The 22,428-nt window shown below is 48.0% G+C and overlaps 1 protein-coding gene across 1 annotated transcript; it reads left to right on the plus strand.

The window, feature by feature from the left end:
- Positions 1-17,872, plus strand: LOC134410626 (somatomedin-B and thrombospondin type-1 domain-containing protein-like). The gene is made up of 5 exons (XM_063143994.1): positions 1-373; positions 9,806-9,988; positions 10,941-11,031; positions 16,597-16,755; positions 17,738-17,872. Exons 1-5 carry the CDS (start codon positions 112-114, stop codon positions 17,841-17,843), a joined length of 801 nt encoding a protein of 266 aa, XP_063000064.1. The 5' UTR covers positions 1-111; the 3' UTR covers positions 17,844-17,872.
- The last annotated feature ends 4,556 nt before the right edge of the window (positions 17,873-22,428 follow it).

Here is a 22,428-nt window from a genome sequence, read left to right on the forward strand (position 1 = left end):
CATGAAATCGGGCGAAACGTTTTCCAAGAACCATTGGATTTGAAGGCTGTCCGGTCCCAGCTCCCGAGGCGAAGGGCACCCGCACCTAGTGGTTCCCTAGCTTTTGTAAGGATGCGAGCCAAAGTAAAGGTCACGAGGGACATGCACATTAGTGTGGGATATTGGCTTGCTTGCTGCGCATGGCTTTTGGCAACTGGCCCCCTTCGTTACGCAGAGGGCGGATGTGGCAACCGGGAGACCCACAAATGCTGCCCGGGCCGGAATAACGATTGCTCCGACTTCTCTCGGAGGAGAACGCCGTGTTACTGCGACACTTACTGTGAGAAAACAGGAGACTGCTGTGAAGATTATCATGCTGTCTGTCAGATATCAGGTGAGTTACCACTTTGTGGCAAGGGGGTGACTACAGTGACACTTTGGGGGGGTGTTGTAATGTAACAGTAGCACAGTTAGATCATTTTAGACTCTGGCCTTAATGGTCTTATAGACAGCTTCTCAGGACGATGGTCTTACAGATATGGTAATGTGTGTTCCTTCATGTACTCCGATCGTGTGGGGTTTTCCAGCTCTGCTGGATTTGACGGCTCTTCTGCTCATTCTGCAGGGCCCCAGATTTTGGCCCCTTCTGACCCCGATGACACCAACGAACGCAAGAAAGCTACCATTCCTTGTTGGAAGGTATGAATGCAGACCAGGTCCCAGAGAGGGAATAGGCCGCACAAGCTGGGGCCTACTTTTTAAAGCCCTTTACAGCTTGGTACAAAGGTGGTGGGTGGATTGCATAGTGGTAAACCATCCCCTAAACATGTTTATAGATCCACCCCTCAGGCGATCTGATCTTTGTGCTGAGAAAAAGAAAATAAGTCTTTTTCCTGTGTCAATTATAAAATACACATCATTGTGAATGTCTGGGATGGGGGGACATGTGGCCCATGTGCTGCATTTTCTGCAAATTTACCTGGGAATAAGTCCCATAGAACTGAACGGGTCTTATTTCCAAGTAGAAATGCATAGGATGCCAACAAAAAGAATCGATTTGGGAACCCCAGAGGGCTGGAGGTGCTCTGGATTTGGCCCCAAGGACGGACCCCTCTTGTATAGGATTATGTGTGCCTAATGCTGTGAGAAGAATTCTAGCCCAATGTTCTCCCTGGTATACTTGCTTTCTATGTACAGGGAGTTGCTTTGAATGGAAGAGGGTTCAGTCACGTGACACCCCTCCTCCCCACCATGTCTAGAGTGAAACGGTCCAGCTAAGACGCTGCAGTGTGTGTGAGGATTTCCCCTTATTTTTGTCTTGTTTTGTTTGATATGGGTTTATTTTGTTTCTCACATTTGTTTCTTCTTTTCTCCCTTTTTGGGCTCAATTGAAAGGGTTGGTTCTAACCTTTAAAGTCCTAAATGGCTTCGAACCTGACTATCCAAGAACTGCCTGTCCCATGAGGAACTTGTGTGGTCATTAAGTACTGCAGGAGAGGCCCTCTTCAGGACACCGCTGGCCAGGCACGCGGAAAAGATGTTTCTCCTGAGTCTAGGATGGGTGTCAAGGGTAGGCATGGGAGGACACCTGCCAAGTGTCCACAACCCAGCTGGGGGCCACTGAGAAGAGCCCACTGGAGTTGGTCCTCCTCTTTGCCATTGCAACCTCTTTATTCACCTGCCTTTTGCTCTGTCCCAGACAATGGTGGTAGTGGGGTTGAGGAGCAGATGTTCCTGCCTCCATGCTCTCTGACTCTCTGCCTGCCAAGCAAGTGAGCTGCAGCAATGATGAGGAAGAGTGTGAGGAGCAAGAGAAGCTGGTGGCAATGGCAACGAGAAGGTAGACTCACAGGTGGAGGGCCCCCACTGAAGGTGTCTTGCCCATGAGCCCTCCGAAACCTGAAGCCGGCACTGCTCAGTAGAGGGCAGGTTCATCTGAGAATCCCTGTGCTGTCCCATCCTTTCTGTCCCTGTGAACGCCTGTTGTAAAGAAGCCTGCCTTTTGATGTTGGTCACACAGCGCTGTCGGGGTGGGGCTGTGGGGAGGTGGGAGAACAGCGCCAATAAGCCATCCCTAATCTCCACGGAGATTAGGCCAGTCACAACTCAGCTCGATTACCGAGCAACGGCATCTGCCCGTGAATAAAAGAGTCAGGAAGCTGGAAACCACGGGGCAGCACCTTGTTGGTTTAGAAACAGATTCATGATCGAAAGCGGGGGCAAACTCAGCTGGGAGCAACTGAACTGAGTGCTGCCCGGTTTCGTTTCATGCCTGAACCCCAAAGATCAGCTTCAAGAGAAAGAGAGGGGGCATGTCTACACCTCCCCGGCGATCAGGAGGGAGGGGGGAGGATCTTGCGATATGCTGATCGCGAGATCCTCCCCCTGCATTCGCATGCGGCGTGTGACGTCCAGGGAGGAAGGAGGACGTTGCGCCCGCCATTTTTTAAAAAGAATACAGGAGCTGGCGCGCACCTACGCTCCAACGCAAAAGAAAGTAAAAAAAGAAAGAAAAAACCCCGACCCCACTCCTCACCCCATCCCCGATGGCCCTGGACTCTTCCTGTCCCAGCTCCTTCCCTCAGATGACCCCCGCTACTTGTGGGAAGAGGGAAGAAGCTGGGACAGCCGGCCACACCATCCGCGATCCTCGGGATCATCCCAGGACAGCGGGGGAAACCGAGAAAAAAGGGTATGACGATATCCCGGGGAAATGCAGGGATCTTCCCTCCCTGCTCCCGGGATCCCCTGTGCATCATGTAGACGCACAGGGACGATCCCCGGGATATCGCCTGGTGTAGACATGCCCAGAGAGAGAGGGAGGGAGGGAGGGAGAGAGAGAGCTGGCAGTGTCCTGTCCCCCAGTCCCAGTGAGTTTGGTCCCCCTCCCACCCCTCTAGTGACAATGGAAAGCGGCTGCAGGTGCCCCATTTAAATGCCCCACAATGCCCTGGAGTGATGCAACTTCAGAGGCGTTGTGGGTAATTAAAGTGGTAGGTAGCTCAGACCCGACCCACTGGGGCAGGAAACCCAGGGTCAGCAGTAGAGCCCTACCAAGGTGTTGGGACTAGGGTGGTCATGCATCCTCTTTTATAGAGAACACTCTTCTATTTGAAGACATTTCCTGTTTGAAGAATTGCCTTGTCCAGTTTTAGTTTAAAGATAAAAAAAATCATAAGGGTTGCCCACCCACAGTTAGGAGCACCTGGTTGGCAGGCTGAGCAGGTGGGCCACGCAACGTCACCTGGCCCCGGTTTTTTGCACAATGGTGAGATGAATTGCATTTCTGCTTAAATTGCAATCATTTCTAAACTGGCATCTGAACATATAAAAGAGCACATTCAATTGTGTGCAAGTCTCACCACCTTTGATGATGCATCTCCATCTTTTGGGTGATAGCTATACGCATAGAGGCGGTGGAGGAAAACCTTTGCCTGTGTGGAACAGGGGTAGAGACTTGGGCAACGATCCTCAGGGTGAGAATAAGGGTGTCCCTAATTGTTTCCAGGAAACGTTGGAAGTCAGGCTCTGGAATGGTGTCCTCGGTTACCCCTCTGAGTGAAATGCTTAGGCAAGCTTCCAAGCTGAGTTCCACGGCGGATAGGGTGAGGTGGGTATTGTTTAATCTCCTGGAAACGACGAAACCAGTTAACGGGTTTCACATTCTCTCTTCGATAGTGCCTTTGGAGGGGATGGCACTGGGTAAGAAAGTAAGACATTTTGACCCCCAAACCCAAGTAATTTGACAAACGGAAATGGGACCTGATTTTGGAGTGTGTTTTGCCCTGTAGTTCCCGGGCACACAGGAAAGTCATATGTGTCGAGAGGTTGGGAGTGGTGGTGAGTCCCTCTAGCCAAAGCAAGTAAGCGCTGAGGTCTGATGTGCCGTGCATGAACAGACTATTCGACAGGGCTGTGGAAGAAAAAGAAAGTGGAGGAATCAGCTGGATGCCAGGAGAGGAAAAGACGGGGGACCCTTGGTACCGTGGGGCAGAGGCCTCTACCGTGGGAAAGTCGACTACGATGGGAAACAAACATTGACTGAGTTCGCACAACATGCTAATCCATGTTCAATGTGGGTTGACGTTGGACCATGGGTTATTTGTTGAACCGTGGGTTATTGTAATATCTGAACCCAGGGTATTTTGGTGAGGCACAGACAATGTACCTTCTGGAAGCATATAGTTGATGGTAGTGGAGTGGAGCCAGGGCTTTGAGGGATGACCCCAACACCTTTTTATTAGCAGGAAATAGAAACCAAAGGCACAGTTACAAGATGGGGGATACTTGGCTCAGCAATACTACAAACGAGAAGGATCTTGGAATTGTTGTAGATCGCAAGCTGAATAGGAGCCAACAGTGCGATATGGCTGCAAGAAAGGCAAATGCTATTTTGGGCTGCATTAATAGAAGTATAGCTTCCAAATCACGTGAGGTACTGGTTCCTCTCTATTCGGCTCTGGTTAGGCCTCATCTAGAGTATTGCATCTAGTTCTGGGCACCACACTTCAAGGACGCAGACAAGCTGGAGCGTGTTCAGAGGAGGCCAACCAGGAGGATCAGGGGTCTGGAGACAGCCCTATGAAGAGAGACGAACTGGGCACGTTTAGCCTGGAGAAGAGAAGATTGAGGGGAGACATGATAGCACTCTTCAAATACTTGAAAGGTTGTCACACAGAGGAGGGCCAGGATCTCTTCTCGATCCTCCCAGAGTGCAGGACACGGAATAACGGGCTCAAGTTAAAGGAAGCCAGATTCCAGCTGGACATCAGGAAAAATTTCCTAACTGTTAGAGCAGTATGACAATGGAACCAGTTGCTTGGTGAGGTTGGGGGCTCTCCCACACTAGAGGCATTCAAGAGGCAGCTGGACAACCATCTGTCAGGGATGCTTTAGGGTGGATTCCTGTATTGAGCAGGGGGTTGGACTCGATGGCCTTTTAGGTCCCTTCCAACTCTGCTATTCTATGATTCTGTGATCCCCAAGCTTGGGCTAGAGAGCAGATGAGGTCAGATGGGTGTGGCCACATCCATTCATGGCAGGGGCATAGCCACGTCTACCTGACATTATACATCCTGCGGAGGGCTGGGGCTGGGGTCATTCTGCCCCCCACCCAAAACTAGTTCTGTAGCACTGATGTAAGGAGTCACCCTGCCTCCGCATGTGCAGCTGTCATGCGTTCTATGCGAGTAGCGATGCACATGCATAGAACTGATTGGGCTAGGATGTAAAGGAGTAGACTAGAGTGTCGGACTGAGAGTCGGGAGATCTGGGTTCTTGTCCCCACTCAGCCATGGAAGCTCTCTGGATGACTTTGCGCCAGTCACAAACTCTCAGCCCAGCCTACCTCACAGGGTTGTTGTTGTGAGGATAAAACGGAGAGGAGGAAGGTTATGTACACTGCCTTGGGTTCCTTGGAGAGAAAAAAGGCAGGATCTAAATGAAATAAATAAATAAATAAATAAATAAATAAATAAATAAATAAATAAACCTTGTGCATACATCATTACATTGCAGACCTCTTCAAGTGCCTGCAGAAGGCATGAACATGGCCACTGGGTGCATCAGGGGCAGGGTTAGTCCAGATGAGAGCCAGTATGGTGTAGTGGCTAAAGTGTCAGACTGGGAGTCGGAAGGTCCGGGTTCTAGTCCCCACTCGGCCGTGGAAACCCACTGGGTGACTTTGGGCCAGTCACAGACTCTCAGCCCAACCCACCTCACAGGGGAGGATTATGTATGCCGCCTTGGGTTCCTTAGAGGAAAAAAGCCGGGATATAAATGCATAAATAAATAAATTGGTCCCACGATCCCCCCCTTGCATTCTTTCATTGCACAGGGAGCCTGTTGTCTGATCCCCATAAAGTGACATTAGTTAACAGTTCTCCTTCACAGACTTCATTTCTTCTCGTGATTGGGCTGGTTTTCAAGTGCGTTGCGCCCCTTCCTCCGCGAGTCCACCTTCTTACCTCCATGGTCACCAGCTGCTCTTGCTCCTCATCCTCCTTTTGGTCATTATAATTATTATGGCCTGCCGGAGGAGATTCGTCAACTTAACAGTCTTTTAGCATTTAAGAAAGCGATAAAGACTGATCTCTTCTGGCAGGCCTATCCAGTGGAATTTTAGGATGCTTTTAGTATGTTCTTAGGATTTTTTTAAGGAAGTTTTAATAATGTTTACTATGTTTTTAATCAATATTTTATGTATTTTATACTTATTGTTGTTCTCTGCCTCGATCAGGAAGGAGAGGCGGGTAAGAAAGAAATTTATTATTATTGTTGTTGTTGTTCATTTATATCCTGCCTTTTTTCCTCCAAGGAACCCACAATCCTTCCCCTCTCCATTTTATTCTCACAACAACAACCCTGTGAGGTTGTTGGGCTAAGAGTCTGTGTCTGTCCCAAAGCCACCCAGTGGGTTTCCATGGCCAAGTGGGGACTCGAACCCGGATCTCCCAACTCCCAGTCCAACACTTCCTGACATGAACTTACCCGAACACTATATTCAACATCTAAGGTCCTCTTCCGTGTGCCTACTCCGAGGGAAGCTTGGAGGGTGGCGACAAGAGAGAGGACCTTCTCTGTGGTGGCCCCCCAACTGCAGAACAATCTCCCTGACGAGGCCCGTCTGGCGCCGACATTGACCCCTACCTTAAGGCAAGGAAGAAAATATATGGTCAAATTGACTTTATTGTTGCATTTATATCCTGACTTTTTTCCTCTGAGGAACCCAAGGCTGTGTACATAATCCTCCTGTCCATTTTATCCTCACAACAACAACCCTGTGAGGTAGGCTGGGCTGAGAGTCTGTGACTGGCCCAAAGTCACCCAGTGGGTTTCCATGGCCGAGTGGGGACTAGAACCTGGTTCTCCCGACTCCCAGTCCAACAGTTTTGCCACTACACCATACTGGCTCTCATCTGGGCTAACCCTGCCCCTGATGCACCCAGTGGCCATGTTCATGCCTTCTGCAGGCACTTGAAGAGCTAATGAACAAGAAGATTGCAATGGTGGAGGGAAGGAGCAACTCCAGGGAACTCTTGTCAGAGGGCCCCTTGCTGGGTTGTGGGCTGTGGCGTTATCCACATTTCTATTCCCTTAGGTATGTCTGATTGAGTATGTTTAGAGAGTGCGGAATGTTGGACTGAGTGGGTGTGGCTGGTGATGCGGTGGAAAGGGGGAGGAGTCTATATAGGGGGAGCTGAATGGTTTGAGGGGTTCAGTTGGTGATTGGGTTTGGAGGGCAGATGTGTTTAGCTGAGTGATTTCTTGTTGAGTTGTGTGAGGAGTGAGTGAAAATAAGATCGTAGGGACTAAGGATTGTTATTATTAGATTGGTTACTACCAGTATGATTAAGAATAGGCAGGACTGGAATATAATTCAAAGGAACTAAGAACTGTAAACTACAATAAACATTTTCTTTATTTTGCTACCATAAAACCACATGTCAGTTTGCCTGTGCCTCCTGCTCTATTGGAGGTACAAGCACTGAGTCATTCCTGACTCTTGGAGGGACGCCAGCTTTCGCTGACATTTTCTTGGCAGGCCTTATAGCGGGGTGGTTTGCCGTTGCCTTCCCCAGCTTTCCCCCAGCTAACTGGGTACTCATATTACCGACCTCGGGAGGATGGAAGGCTGAGCCGACCCGAGCCAGCTGCCTGAAACCAGCTTCGGCTGGGATTGAACTCAGGCCGTGGGGAGAGTTTCGGCTGCAGAAACTGCTGCTTTACCGCTCTGCGCCACACAAGGCTCTAAATAAACACATTACATTAAACCTTCAGCCTGCTATACTCACAGAAAAGCCTTTTCCAAATCTCACCTTTTCCATCTACTATAAGGGAAAGGTTATACTTTTCTTTTACCCCTTCCTCAGGTAGTTAAGTGGTGGTGCTTAGCCTGAGGGAGGTGGGTGCGTCAATGCCTTGTGTGTGAGGGAGTGTCTCCGCATGGGCCCTCGGCAGGAGGCCCACCGTGCCAACCCCTGACACAGTGCACAGAGCTGGCTCAGGTTTTTGAGGGCCATAGGGCAAGACTGGATGAACTTTGTCGGATTCTCCCTTCTGCCCCTTCCCAACTTCCTCTTTCCCCTAGTGTGCAAAATTTTTTTTATCAATGAGAGTTTTCAAGCGGTTCAAAAAAGTGAAAAAGGGGAGCAGATCTTATTACACGGCCTTCAGGAAGCGATTGTTCCAGCGTCTGTGAACTCAAAGGCCGTCGAAAGAACCGAGCACATTCCTAATCCTCGGCTTCACAGGAACACGTCCGTGTCATCGTTGACTTGACCCAACATGGCAGCCGTCGCCGATTCTGGGCAAGTTTTCCCTTGAACTGGGACAATAGGCATCTGGAAAAATGAAGCCACCTATTCCCATCCTGGCCAAAGGGAAGCCGCCGCTGCCTGCCACATCTGGAATTTCTCACGAACGGAGGATTAAGTCCAGTGACTAAAAATAGCAGAGTTTGGTGGTTATGTTTATGTTGGCCTGGCCTGTGTGAAGACAGCAGAGAGCTCAGTTGTGATTATAATATTATGAAAGCAACAACCCAAAAATCTAAAGAAGTTATATATGTTAGCCTTCTCCAACCTAGTGCCCTCCAGATAGGTTGGACTAGAACTCCCATGCAGGATGGGGATGATGGGTTTGTAGTGCAACACATTTGGAGGGTCCTGCACTCTTTGTGCACTAGCTACAGATCTCTATTGACACACACACACATAAATCTGTCAACTTTTTCTTAGTAAGAGAGAAACTAGTGATGTGTTTCCCCTTTGGGGGCGATGTGGAAGTAGCAACCAAGGTAGAGCGCAGACAAATGATTTTATCTGCAAAATGCAATGCAAATCGATCAACGTTCCAAATGTTGACCCATTGGGTGTGTACCAAGTTGGCCACTGATCACCCCAAAACTTCCGTGGACTGACATTTGGCAAACGTAACAGCAGTGTAGAAGTCAGTTTCCCCCGGACACTGCAGGGTAATCTTAAAATGGTCTCTTCTCTGTGGAGCAGGATATTGCTATTGTATGTTCAATGTATGTATGTATGTAAGCTGCCTTGGGAGGGGATAGAAATATTGTATGTATGAATGAAGAAATAAGTGGTTAGCCCTGGATCGAGATCTATATTGAAAGAGACAGGATTTCCATTTTGCGTCGTAGGGTATTTTGACAAGAGACTGGGGGAAGGGAAACTTCAGAGTGGGGAGAGCCCAGAGGTTTGGTTGGTGATGGTTCCCCCACCCACCCCCCGCCGCCCCGTCTGCTGCCCCGTCTGCTGCGGGACGTGGGATTTTGAAGCAGGCAGGCTAGACAGCCAAGGGAGAGGCCCTGAGAAGAAAGCTGGATGCAGTGAGTCAGAAGGATGGCCAAGTTAACATGTTTTGCCAATGGAGACAGGCGGCTTATTATTCGACGGGCTTCCATGGGTCTGTTTGGCCACCCTTAAATCCTCAGGATTCCAAGCACAGCCTCTTTGAGTGATGCCCGTCAGACTCCGAAACAAGCCGTGACCTGAGCAAGCCGGGGACGGAAGGAGAGAAAGGCCTCCATGCCTGGGTTGCAGAGAAGACCTAGGAAAATTTCCATGCCAACTTTTGCTACACAGTTGATCTTGTTTTCCTCTTCTCCCCCTTTCCCACCCCTTTTATTCTTCCACACACCATCTCTCTTTCTCTCTCTGCTGGCGTTCATCCGTCCCTCGTCAAAACCGTTCTGTCTCCCGTGATCAGATTGGAACTTCTTGGTCTCGCCACACCCTGATCGGTTTCTACACCCACCCACCCACGCCGTGTCCTTCTTCCCTTGTCATTTTTACTTCATTTCCAGCAGCTGTCGATTGCGTGGTCGGCCCTTGGGGACCTTGGAGCGCATGCAGCTCTTTGTGTGGCACGGGCAGCAAAGACCGGACGCGTCAGGTCACTGTGCCCCCTCGAAACGGGGGAACCCCCTGTCCGGATCTCAAGCAGAGGAGAGGCTGCCTCGGAGATCACCCTGTTTGCAAGACGGCGAAAGGTAACGCGGAGAAGAAATGCGGTCAACAAAGCACGAGTCAAAGTTGAATGTTGGGGCTGTTCACACAACTCGCTAACCCACAATCAGTGGGGTTTTGTTGAACCGTGGGTTAGTGTGTTGTCTGAATGCAGCCAGGGTGGCTTGTCAACCATGCAGTGTGGCTGATTTTCTCGAAAAAGCCACCTTAAGAACCCATGGTTTGTTGTTGGGTCGTTCAGGGTAGTTAACAAGCCGCCCTGGCTGCGTTCAGACAACCCACAGGTCAACAAACAACCTCAGCGTTTGTTCAGAGAGTTGAACAAATTCAACTCTGTGGTTCAAGAGTTGAACCACAAATTCAACTCTTGTGGTTCGTTCTAACCAAAGCTTGTTAAAACAAACCATGATCAAACTGTGGTTGCATATCCCAGTTTCTTAACTAATGTTAGCTTGAACAGCAATCGCTATACCTTTTACCTGTGTCCAACGTACCCAGTCCCCCCTTCTGCCATCATGAATCTATTTGCCGTTATCAATAATTGTTTGGGCGAGTTAGAAATCACTATATTTCATAGCATAAAGCCAATGTTATTGTGTTATGAAAGATGCGTGTTGCTTTGTGAAGGGTTGGAATAGAAACAATACATATTGAATGAGTGTAATTTGATTTATCCATATGTGAATGGATTTATTTTAAATAAACATAAATGTGGATTAATTTGCTTTCAGATCTTGAAGTACTGAAAGGTGGTGAGCTTCATAAAACTTTGCGGACAAGCACCATACAAATGGATGGGGCTCCTAATAATAAATAATAACAGAGATGCAAGTTTGAAAACCTGTATTGCCTTTTTGATTAATTTTCAGTTTATCCTCTGCCGTGCTTCTGTGCATCAGCCTGCTGGGATGTGCATTTTTCAATCGGTTAATGTGTTCAATTCCCCCCCCCCCCCCCGCTTTGCTCTTTTGACAGAGGTGGCTAAGATTCTGCCTGATTCTTTTAAAAGGGACTTTAAGGACCCCTGGAGAAGACCTCATCTGCTAATGAGGGAGAAGTCACCAAGGTAGGTGTGGCAAAGAATCAGGCAGTGAAACTCCCCTTGGGACCACATGGCCCATAGTGAACATGCTTCGATTCTGGATGGACATGTATGTTTGAACAAGTCTAACGTAAGCATCCAGTTCTGGGCACCACACTTCAAGAAGGATGCAGACAAGCTGGAGGGGGTTCAGAGGAGGGCAACGAGGATGATCAGGGGTCTGGAAACAAAGCCCTGTGAGTTGAGACTGAAAGAACCGGGCATGTTTAGCCTTGAGAAGAGAAGACTGAGGGGAGACATGATAGCGCTCTTCAAAGACTTGAAAGGTTGTCACACAGAGGAGGGCCAGGATCTCTTCTTGATCCTCCCAGAGTGCAGGACACGGAATAACGGGCTCAAGTTACAGGAAGCCCGATTCCGGCTGGACATCAGGAAAAACTTCCTGACTGTTAGAGAAGTACAGCAATGAAACCAATGACCTAGGGAGGTCGTTGGCTCTCCCACACTAGAGGCATTCAAGAGGGATGCTGTAAGGTGGATTCCTGCACTGAGCAAGGGGTTGGACTCGATGGCCTTATGGGCCCCTTCCAACTCTACTATTCTATGATTCTCCCCTCCTCAGCTCCCCACAACTCTTGCTTAAACAAGCACATATACTTTTCCAGGATCTATTTGTTGTCATGTTGCTGTTGCTTTTAAAGAGAAACAGAGCCAGCAGAGCGGGGAGGTAGGCGGCCAAGGCAGGACAATTAGTGGATAATGCCGCCTGCTCCACCGCTTGTCTCTGGCTGCTGCATTCTCACAGTGTGCTGTGCCAGCAAGAGATGCTGGACTAATTAGAGGAACGCAATCAAAGCCCCAGGCTTGAGGGATTGAGGCTTTGGCGTTGCCGAAAGACACCAGGAAAGCTGTGCTGCCTTCCTGCCTTGCTCACAGTGGCTCGTAACTTCTATTATTATTATTATTATTATTATTATTATTATTATTATTTATTTATTTATTTATTTATTTATTTATTTATATAGCACCATCAATGTACATGGTGCTGTACAGAGTAAAACAGTAAATAGCAAGACTGTGCCGCATAGGCTTACAATCTAATAAAATCATAGTAAAACAATAAGGAGGGGAAGAGAATGCAAACAGGCACAGGGTAGGGTAAAACTAACAATATAAAGTCTGCACAACATCAAGTTTTAAAAGCTTTAGGAAAAAGAAAAGTTTTTAGCTGAGCTTTAAAAGCTGCGATTGAACTTGTAGTTCTCAGATGTTCTGGAAGAGCGTTCCAGGCGTAAGGGGCAGCAGAAGAAAATGGACGGAGCCGAGCAAGGGAAGTAGAGGCCCTTGGGCAGGCGAGAAACATGGCATCAGAGGAGCGAAGAGCACGAGCGGGGCAATAGTGTGAGATGAGAGAGGAGAGATAGGAAGGAGCTAGACTGTGAAAAGCTTTGAAGATAACTAGATAACGAGGCCTGCCTGCCTGTGCTTTTCCTTCTCGGGATGTCGGAGAGACACATTCCTGCTTTTAGTAGTCTGATGCAGAAGCCTGACCCTGAGGCTTATTGATGCAATGTGGAAATGGGGAGGGGACAAGAGCCTTGGATGAAGAAAGTCCCAGGTTCAAATCCTGATGTTGTCCGTTCAAGGACATAGGAACAAAGGAAGCAGTCTTATACTGAGTCAGACGTTTGGTCCATCTAGGCCAGTATTGTCAACACTGACTGACAGCAGCTCCCCCGGGTTTCCGGCAGGAGTTTCACCTGCCTTACCTGGAGTTACCAGGGATCGAACCTGGGACCATCCACATGCAAAGCAGATGCTCTACCACTGAGCTATGGGGCTGGACTAGTTCTTAGATTGCTGATGCCACTCCTGGAACCAGTCCCAGGCAAATCATCAATGCTTTCTCCTCCATCCTTGCGTTGAGATGTTGCAGTGGTAGATGTTGAAGTGCAGTTGCTCATCGCAACAATCCTGATAGCCACACCTCAAAGGAGAGGCCAAAAATGCCGGCAGCTCTGTGGATCTATAGCAACACATCAGATTTATCTGTTTTCATCTACATCAGTAGCAGGGTTATCTATCTATCTATCTATCTATCTATCTATCATCTATCTATCTATCTATCTATCTATCTATCTATCTATCTATCTATCTATCTCAGCCTTCCTCAACCTGGGGCGCTCCAGATGTGTTGGACTGCATCTTCCAGAATGCCCCAGCCAGCACTCTGGGAGTTGTAGTCCAACACATCTGGAGTGCCCCAGGTTGAGGAAGGCTGATCTATCTGGTCTTAATTCCTCATCGAAGAACAAGCCAAGCCAAAATACTTTGCATTACAGCTCCGATATTTCACAGCTATAATTCACTGTTCCTGTCCCTCACCTGAGCACAGATGTACAGATTTCATTAAATCCATTCCGTCTCTGTCTTGTGGATTTGTTGGGCACCTTTTGTTTCATTGTCTGTTCAATAGAATTACGTTTTTTTTAAAACCAGAAGCCCGTTCTATTTGCGCTAAGGTGCGTTAGCGCAAAAACCCACCCCTGCCTGTGAATCCTCCTGATTTGGAAAAAGCTGGCCGGCTGGTCAGACTCAAAGAAATCCAAACTCATTTGAATCCCTTGTGGATTTCTTCAAACATCACTATACCCAGGTCCTTTAATCCTGTATGGACCACCACAGAAGAACATTACGCTTGGTTTCACCTCCAGAAATGTAGTTTGGGAGCCAGGAATAAACAGGAAACCGCAGAAGTGGCGGGCTGGCACTCACATAAGAAGCTTGGAATGATGTATGGCAGAGGGAATGCATGCCTACCATTTCTTGGTCATCCCTGGAAGGTGTTTCAGCTTGATGCAGTGATCATGTTATAAAGAGAGAGCCACGAACACGTATGGGTCTCCCCTGGCGAGGTGGGAGCGGGCGAGGGATGTGTCCTATTTTACAGAGCACAGTCTTCTATTTGAGGGTGTCCTTTATCTGAAAGGGCTTTCTGGTCCAGGTCTGTTTGGAAGAGGAAGAACCCCAAGAAAGGAGAGTAGGAGGGGGCTTGTGTTTAAGTACATCAGAAGGGCCCTGCTGGATCAGACCAAAGGTCCATCTAGTCCAGCACTCTGTTCACACAGTGGCCAACCAGCCATCGGCCAGGGACCAACAAAGCAGGACATGGTGCAACAGCACCCTCCCGCCCATGTTCCCCAACAACTCGTGCACGCAGGCTTACTGCCTTGGATACTGGAGATAGCACACAACCATAAGGGCTAGTAGCCATGGATAGCCTTCACCTCCAGCTGCCGATTGACAGTTAGTATGTGGACAACAAACTAAGCAGTCCAGGTATACCTGGGCAGGATATACATTGGAGCCCCCTTTGTTTATGAGGCTCTGCTGTACCGGTATTCCTCCCCCCAACACAATGGCTGCTTGGTGGGCAAAAGTCAATGACAGGGCCGGCCTGAGACATTTTTTCCAGGGAGAGTTGACCAAGGAAAGCCCTCCTCTTGTAGGATTTTAACATGGTTCCTACTCACCTGATCTGTGCGCACGTTGGAGGATTTCCTGTGTCAGGTCTCCATGAAGCAGGGGCTTCCCAGTGTACCACTCATCTGTCCTCGTCGCCAAATTGTGGTGGAACCCGAAACCACGGGTCCCTGTGGTTCACTGAGTGGTGGTCACAGACTCTCAAGACACAATTTCTCTCTCTTTAGAAGGTTTATTACAAGCAGCGCTGCAGGGTGACAGTCTCAGAAGACCTGATGAACTGCCCAAGAATTTTAGGAATGGCTAACATATTTATAGGGTCAATTCTCCTTGGATACAATGGCAGAACTTTCCCACCAATCATAATACAGCTCTGCAATACAACCAATGAGAAGCAAAGCACTTAGGCATGTACAGAGTTTAAGTACTTCTCTGACTAGAAGACACTACATGGGTATTTCAAGTTACAGGAAAAACATCTCCATCTGTTTCTTTCTCAGTTATCTTGCCTTGCAGACATCGTCCTCCACCCTACAACTGCTGGGGTGGACACCGCCGGTTGTAAAAGCAATTGCATCCTTAAAAAATAGGTTTTTGAAGAGCAGGAAGCCATGAACTTTATGGTTTATATAGCTAATGATTTCTAGAGCCGTTTTCTTATACTTATGGGCATGGATAAAAGAACCACCCAGCTTGATTTCCTCGACAAGGCGAAGAACAGGATGGCATCGTCTCCTGTTTCAAGTACAAAAGCTGCCTGGATTGTTCCTTCAACATGTTGATACAACAGCATCCTCCGCTGAACCTGAAGGCAGCACGTTAGCTTAGGGAGCCTATGGCAGGCTGTAAGGTGCACAAGTTTCTCCTCCAACACTTTGCTGCCACCTCCCAACATCTGCCGCCTGAGGTGACTGCTTCACCCCAATGGTAGGGCCGGCCCTGGTTAATCAACACAGCGCAGTATCTGCTGTACTGAGAACGCGATCACATGCTGCACACCAAGGCATAGTGTAGTAACTGCGGGAGTAGTTTGAAAGGGCACACAAACGGAGCGGTGTCCCTTTTGTAACCAAATTGTGTCTCCCCGTTCTTTGTAGTGCTGGCATTGTGTTAGAAGGGACAGATGCTTGTAAGATGAGCCGTGATGCCTCAGGCCTTTTCAAAAACAACAACCATTATTTCATGCATGTACTATAGGGCCAGATTATTTTTACGGTGGGGGTTGAGAGCCCCAGTTTTGGGGCCCAAATCTGGCCCTCTGGGGTTCCCCAAATGGCCACACCCCTTTCCCCTGACCACTGATGACTTCATAGTTTCCTGGATTTTCCCTCCTATCCTAAAAGGTTGGAATGCCTCTCTTAAGGCTTAGCTGCTTACTGGCAGGAAGTAAGAGAAAACATACTGGTATTTTGGCCCCACCTCTTTTGCCTTTAGCCACGCCCCCCATTGGAATGCGCCCCCTGAGAGCCTTCTGAAATGGAATTCGCCCCTGGACTGTAAGACATTTTGCATCCCAGCATTAACCAGTGAAAAGTGGTATGTTTATGCTTCCAATCTATCAAACTGGTGTATATTAGCAACTGGTGTACGTGGACAGATTGCCTCTGTTACTGGAGGTAACACATAGCCATCAGGGCTAGTAGCCATCGATAGCCTTCTCCTCCAGGATTTTCTTCACCCCACCCCCTTTGAAAGCCCTCACCACATCTGGTGGTCGTGAGTTCCATAGTCTAACTATGTGCTGTGTGAAGAAGTCTTTCCTTTTATCCGTCCTGAATCTCCCACCCATCAGCTTCATGGGATGACCCCACTGGGTTCTAGTATTATGAAAGAGGGAGAAAAACGTCTCCCTATTCTCCACATCATGCATAATTTTGCACACCTCTATCATGTCTCCCCTTATTTGCCTTTTTTCTAAGCTAAACAACGATGCTTATAGGTGGTTAATATTCTACCCTTTCATAAAGTTCCCAGGAAAATCACTCTCACTCTCTGTGTGTGTATGTGTATGTGTGAAATGGGATGAGCGCAATTTAAGTGAACATGGAGAGATCACCCTCTCTCTCTCTCTCTCTCTCTCTCTCTCTCTCTCTCCATTGTTTTCAGTTACTGCATCTACTTCCGTCTGAAACAGTCGACGGCTGCCTGTCGCCTGCACCTCTGGAGCAGCCAGCTGGTGAGAGAAAGGCGCGTCTGCGTGGAGTGCCAACGGGACGCCGTAGGCAGCAAGAAACGATGCCAAGGAGACGGGCTTCTAGGATCCAGGTAGGTAGCTCAGGGGTCCTCCGTTTGCCGTTCTCCAGCTGACTTGGGTTGTGAAGGATGGTGTTGTGACGTCTGATCTTTTCTGATCTTTTTGGGCCTTCCCTTATACATACCCAGGCCACCCTTAAGATCATCAGATTGCTAATGGAATGGTGCCATGCAATCCCCCAATGTGCCTTTGGAAAACCTCCCTTGTGCAGTTTGGAAGGCAGAAAACGTGGCATCTTTCAAACCCCTCCTGAAAACGCTCTTGTTCACCCAGACTTTCCCTGGGCTGTAATGAAATTAATCAGGCTGCTCCGTCTTACTGCTCCTTCCATTGCTTTTATTGTAAGCGGAATTGTATTTATTTATTACATCTATATACCGCCCCATAGCCGAAGCTCTCTGGGTGGTTTACAAAGGTTAAAACCAGTGAACATTAAAAACAAATATACCAAAATGTAAAACCATCAAATGCATAAAAACAACAATATCCATTTAAAACAACTATTCTGGGGTAAGTTAAAAAGTCCGCATATGTTGTTAACTGCCTTGGAGAAGAGAAAAATCTTGACCTTGTGCCGAAAAGATCACAATGTTGGCACCAGGCAATCCTCGTCAGGGAGATCGTTCCATAATTGTGGGGCCACCACTGAAAAGGCCCTCTCCCTTGTTGCCATCCTCTGAGCTTCCCTTGGAGTAGGCACTCGGAGGAGGACCTTAGATGTTGAGTGAAGTGTACGGGTAGGTTCATGTCAGGAAAGGCGTTCCGTCAGGTATTGTGGTCCCAAGCCATGTAAGGCTTTATAGGTAAACCTTTTTCTTTTAGGTTGTGTTTTTAAGGTTGTGTTTTACATGAAATTTTCATATTTATATGAAATATAGGAATGGGGTTCCATTTAGCGGTATGTAAATATCACAAATAAATAAACAGACCCACAAACTGGGAAGCCATGGCGGTGTAACCGATCTGGTCTGTTTGCTCTCTTCTCACTTCTAGAACATTCTGGACTGCGGCTTCCATCACCAGCTGTCAGGGATCCTGGGTGCAGGAGTCTTCGCAAGAAAGTTGTGCGTGTCCTCAGCAATCCTTTATCTTTGTATGACCTGTCCAGCTGGGTGACCAACATGAGAGAGAGAGAGAGAGAGAGAGAGAGAGAGGCACCTAACCACTGACACGTTGGTTGCTAAACAACAGGCTAAAGAAAGGAAGAAGATACCAAATGCAAATATCACGCCGCTTTTTACCTCAGCGTTAAGATAAATCCATGATCTATTCCCTCCTCTCCCCTTTCACCTTTTTTATCAGCTGCTTGGCCATATGATGATTGAAAGCACAAGGATGTCTCATGCGTTTTCTTTCTTTTTTAAACCTCCCCCCGAAACAAATTGCATACCTCTTGGAAGAACAGATGCGACCTACCTCCATTGATGCAGCTGGAATCGAAGACGGCTGGTTTTCTTGCTTTCTGCAAAGGTGCCAGATTCTTCAGTTCTTCTGATCGGAAAACTCGACTGTGCCTAAGAAGGAGTCTTTTGAAGGACAAAGCAGGGACAAGAGGAAGTGATGTCATGATTGCTTTTAGCTCTACAGGAAGTTATGCCAAAGCGGGAAAATTAACATTTGAGGGGCCAGAACCTGTTGCACAAGAAATACCAAGTTCAGGATTGGATGTGATCTTCTATGTCAGTTTTTGGAGTGTATGTTAGTTCTGGTGATGCTCTCTAAGAGTTAAAACTGCCTTTTTTTGGGGGGTGGGGGTTGATACCTTTTTCTCTTGCCAGGGGGGATGGGGTGTCCATCAACGTGATTTTATCTCACGCCACATGAGCAGTTAAAAATCTAGATGGTTTTTAGAAGAAATAGGCAGTAATAGAATCATAGAATAGTAGAGTTGGAAGGGTCCTCTAAGGCCATCGAGTTCAACACCCTGCTCAGTGCAGGAATCCACCTTAAAGCATCCCTGACAGATGGTTGTCCAGCTGCCTCTTGAAGGCCTCTAGTGTGGGAGAGCCCACAACCTCCCTAGGTCATTCATTCCATTGTCGTACTGCTGTAACGGTCAGGAAGTTTTTCCTGATGTCCAGCCGGAATCTGGCTTCCTGCAACTTGAGCCCGTTGTTCCGTGTCCTGCACTCTGGGAGGATCGAGAAGAGATCCTGGCCCTCCTGTGTGACAACCTTTCAAATATTTGAAGAGTGCTATCATGTCTCCCCTCAATCTTCTCTTCTCCAGGCTAAACATGCCCGGTTCTTTCAGTCTCTCCTTATAGGGCTTTGTTTCCAGACCCCTGATACAAACAGGCACATAAATTTCTCACAGATTTTCACCTGAAATGGCTTCTGTCTCAATTTGAGCACTTCTCTATTTGTTCCAGTGAGCGGACACTTCTGTGTGCGTTCATTCAACAGATCATGCAGGCGGCTAGCTAAGCGTTTCTGCACGAACACGCATTAACCACAGGTTGCTTTTCTCAGATCACGCGGCCCTGGCTGCGTTTGCCTTTGGGCTTGCTTGCATGTATTTGCTGATGTGGAGTTTGGTTAAAGGCACCGAATGTTCGGCAGATCTTTGACAATGAGCTAAACGTATCGTAGCACACCTCAGTTACAGGAAGGGTCATCAGCAAGGTTCTAACAGTCTTCAGATACAGGAGGTAATATTCTGCTGTACCCTGCACTAGGGTACTTCTAGATCAAAGCCAGCAACATGGGCAGGCATAGTCGGACTGAGGGTTCCTACTCCAGCGGGGTCCCACTGACAAGAGTCCCATGGAAATGCGCCTCTTCGTCACCATTGCAATGTTATTTTATTTTTATTTATTTAATACATATTTATACTGCCCAACTACCAAGGCTCTCTGGGCAGTTCACAAGTAAAACCATAGTTTACAAAGATCAATTTAAAACCTTAAAAATGTTGTGGAAGTACCGATTTCACATGCTAAACTGAAAACCCCCAAATTCAGAATATTGGCATACGGAATTGGCGAAACAGCTCCCAAAGTCACAACATCGGAAGCTCCCTGAAACATGAAGGCACAATGCTGCAAGCGTGAATCACAGAACCCTAAACTGCACTGTTGTTTTTCTTTTTCTTTTTTGACTGGCACGGAATAATTGATTTTCTGCCACAGCCTTGAAGTCAGGGAAATGGGTTTGCATAAAAACTACAGCCAGGAAATCAGAAGACGCTTACTTCTTTGGAGGAGAGCAATGACAAATCTTGATAAAATAGTTAAGAGCAGAGACACCACACTGGCAACAAAGGTCTGCATAGTTAAAGCAATGGTATTCCCCGTAGTAACCTATGGCTGCGAGAGCTGGACCATAAGGAAAGCTGAGCGAAGGAAGGTAGATGCTTTTGAACTGTGGTGTTGGAGGAAAATTCTGAGAGTGCCTTGGACTGCAAGAAGATCAAACCAGTCCATACTCCAGGAAATAAAGCCAGACTGCTCACTTGAGGGAATGGCATTAAAGGCAAAACTGAAGTACTTTGGCCACATAATGAGAAGACAGGACACCCTGGAGAAGAGGCTGATGCTAGGGAAAGTGGAAGGCAAAAGGAAGAGGGGCCAACCAAGGGCAAGATGGAGGGATGATATTCTGGAGGTGACAGACTTGACCTTGGGGAAGCTGGGGGTGGCGACGGCCGACAGAAAGCTCTGGCGTGGGCTGGTCCATGAAGTCACGAAGAGTCGGAAGCGACTGAACGAATAAACAACAACAAAAAAAAAAGGGAATGGTTTATACAGGAGGCCATGCCTCTGATTCTATCCAGTTTTGCTTATTCCTTTCATGCAATGAAGTGTGGGGACGCTGATGAAGTCAGAAGAGAGCAAAAAAAGAGAGAAAAGGTAGTGGGAAAAAATATCTGCACCTCTGATACTTCCACTCAAATGTTACTTATAGTACCACTCAGGAGTGCAGTCTATAGGTTTCTCTTCCCAGATGGTCCTTCTCTGTTTCACCCAATGTTCTTGTTCACCTGCCTCTTGTTCTGGCCCAGACAATGATGATGGTGAAGAGCAGGAAATGCCCCTGCCTACTTGCTCACATGTTCCATACCTGTCAAGCGGTAGCCATGATGAGGAAGAGGAGGAGGAGCCAGAGCAGCTGGTGGCAATGGCAATGAGATAGTAGTGATCAAGAGGTGGCACTGCTTGCGATTAAGCCTTCCACAACTTGGTTGCCTCCGGACGTGTTGGACTGCAACAGAGGAGAAGAAAAAAGCTGCTGCAGATTGCACATGGGCGTGATGGGAGCTGGTAGATCTGTATGTGGCTGTCCCAAGTGGTGGACCACTCAACGGCAGGTTCTCCAGATGTTCTGGACTTATTTATTTCAACTCGCAGCATTCCCAATCATTGTCCATGCTAGCAGGGGCTTCTGGGAATGGAAGCCCAAAACATCTGGAGATCTATCTTCTGTAGTAAAGTACCTTCAGATACTGGACTGTTTCTACCCACCAGCCAGGTGCTCTCCAGAGGTGCATGGCTGGCTGGGAGTTGCAGTCCAACACACCTGGAAGGTACCAGGTTGAGGAAGATTGTCCTAAAGCAGGAGTGGGCGGAAAGTACATCTCCAGATATTTGGGACATCAACTCCCAGCATTCCTGTCCACTGGTCATTCAGGCAGGGGCTTCTGGGAGTTGAAGACCAAACCAAAACATTTTAAATCTGTCTTCGGCGCACCCTGTCCGAAAGCAACGTGGGCACAGCAAGCATGAGCAGGCTGTCGCCAGCTTTGAGGGGGCTCCTCAGCAGAATACCCTTTTGTGGGGAGCCCTCCTGTGTGGATCAGCGGTTCTCCAATTAATATTGGGCTGCTGAGTCTTAAGGAGCTGCCCTTTCCCCCACAGTGCCCCTGAGCGATGCTACATTGGAGACACAATGGGAAATTATAATTACGGTTTCCACAGACCAGCTCGGATCAGAGTACTGAATGCTATTTTCACAAGAGGGCCTTGTCCGCTGTGGGCCTTGCTGAGGAACTAAGGCCCTGGCTTCTGCCCTGAGGGTGCAGTGTCCTGAAGACAGGCCACTTGCGTTTCTTGCAGCATTGTAGTGGAGCCAGGGCTCTCCGGGCCAAAGCAGAGCCGGCCCTACCATTAGGTAAAGTGAAGTGGTTGCCTCAGGCGGCAAATGATGGGAGGTGGCAGCAAGTGGTTGGAGGAGAGACCTGTGTACTTTGCAGCCTACTCTGCACCCCCTAAGTTAGCTTGCTGTGTTTAGGTGTAGTGGAGGATGCTATTCTATCATCGTTGCAGACAGATACATCTGCCAATCTCATTGGCTTTTGTACACAGAATGGGAGTGGGCGCGAAGCTTGCTAAGTACCGTATTTCTTCGATTGTAAGATGCCATCGATTGTAAGACGCACGCTAATTTCAGTATCACCAACAGAAAAAAAAAACCTAAGACACACCCGCGATTCTAAGACACACCCCATTTTTAGAGATGTTTATATGGGGAAAAAAGTGCGCCTTAGAATCAAAGAAATAGGGTAATCCACAAAGCTTTTATTAAGCAACAGACGTCTCTTCTACCTGAAGAGAGTCTAACCTCTCGGAAATGCCCCCCTATGCAAAACTATGCAAACTAAGCAAGACAATTATCTGCTTAAGAAGAATAGGAAGTCACTTCCCAAACACCCGTAATTTCAGAGAGCCTGGTGCGGAGGCAGGTTCT

Source organism: Elgaria multicarinata, chromosome 18 (assembly GCF_023053635.1).
Source record: "Elgaria multicarinata webbii isolate HBS135686 ecotype San Diego chromosome 18, rElgMul1.1.pri, whole genome shotgun sequence".
NCBI classification, from domain to species: Eukaryota; Metazoa; Chordata; class Lepidosauria; order Squamata; family Anguidae; genus Elgaria; species Elgaria multicarinata.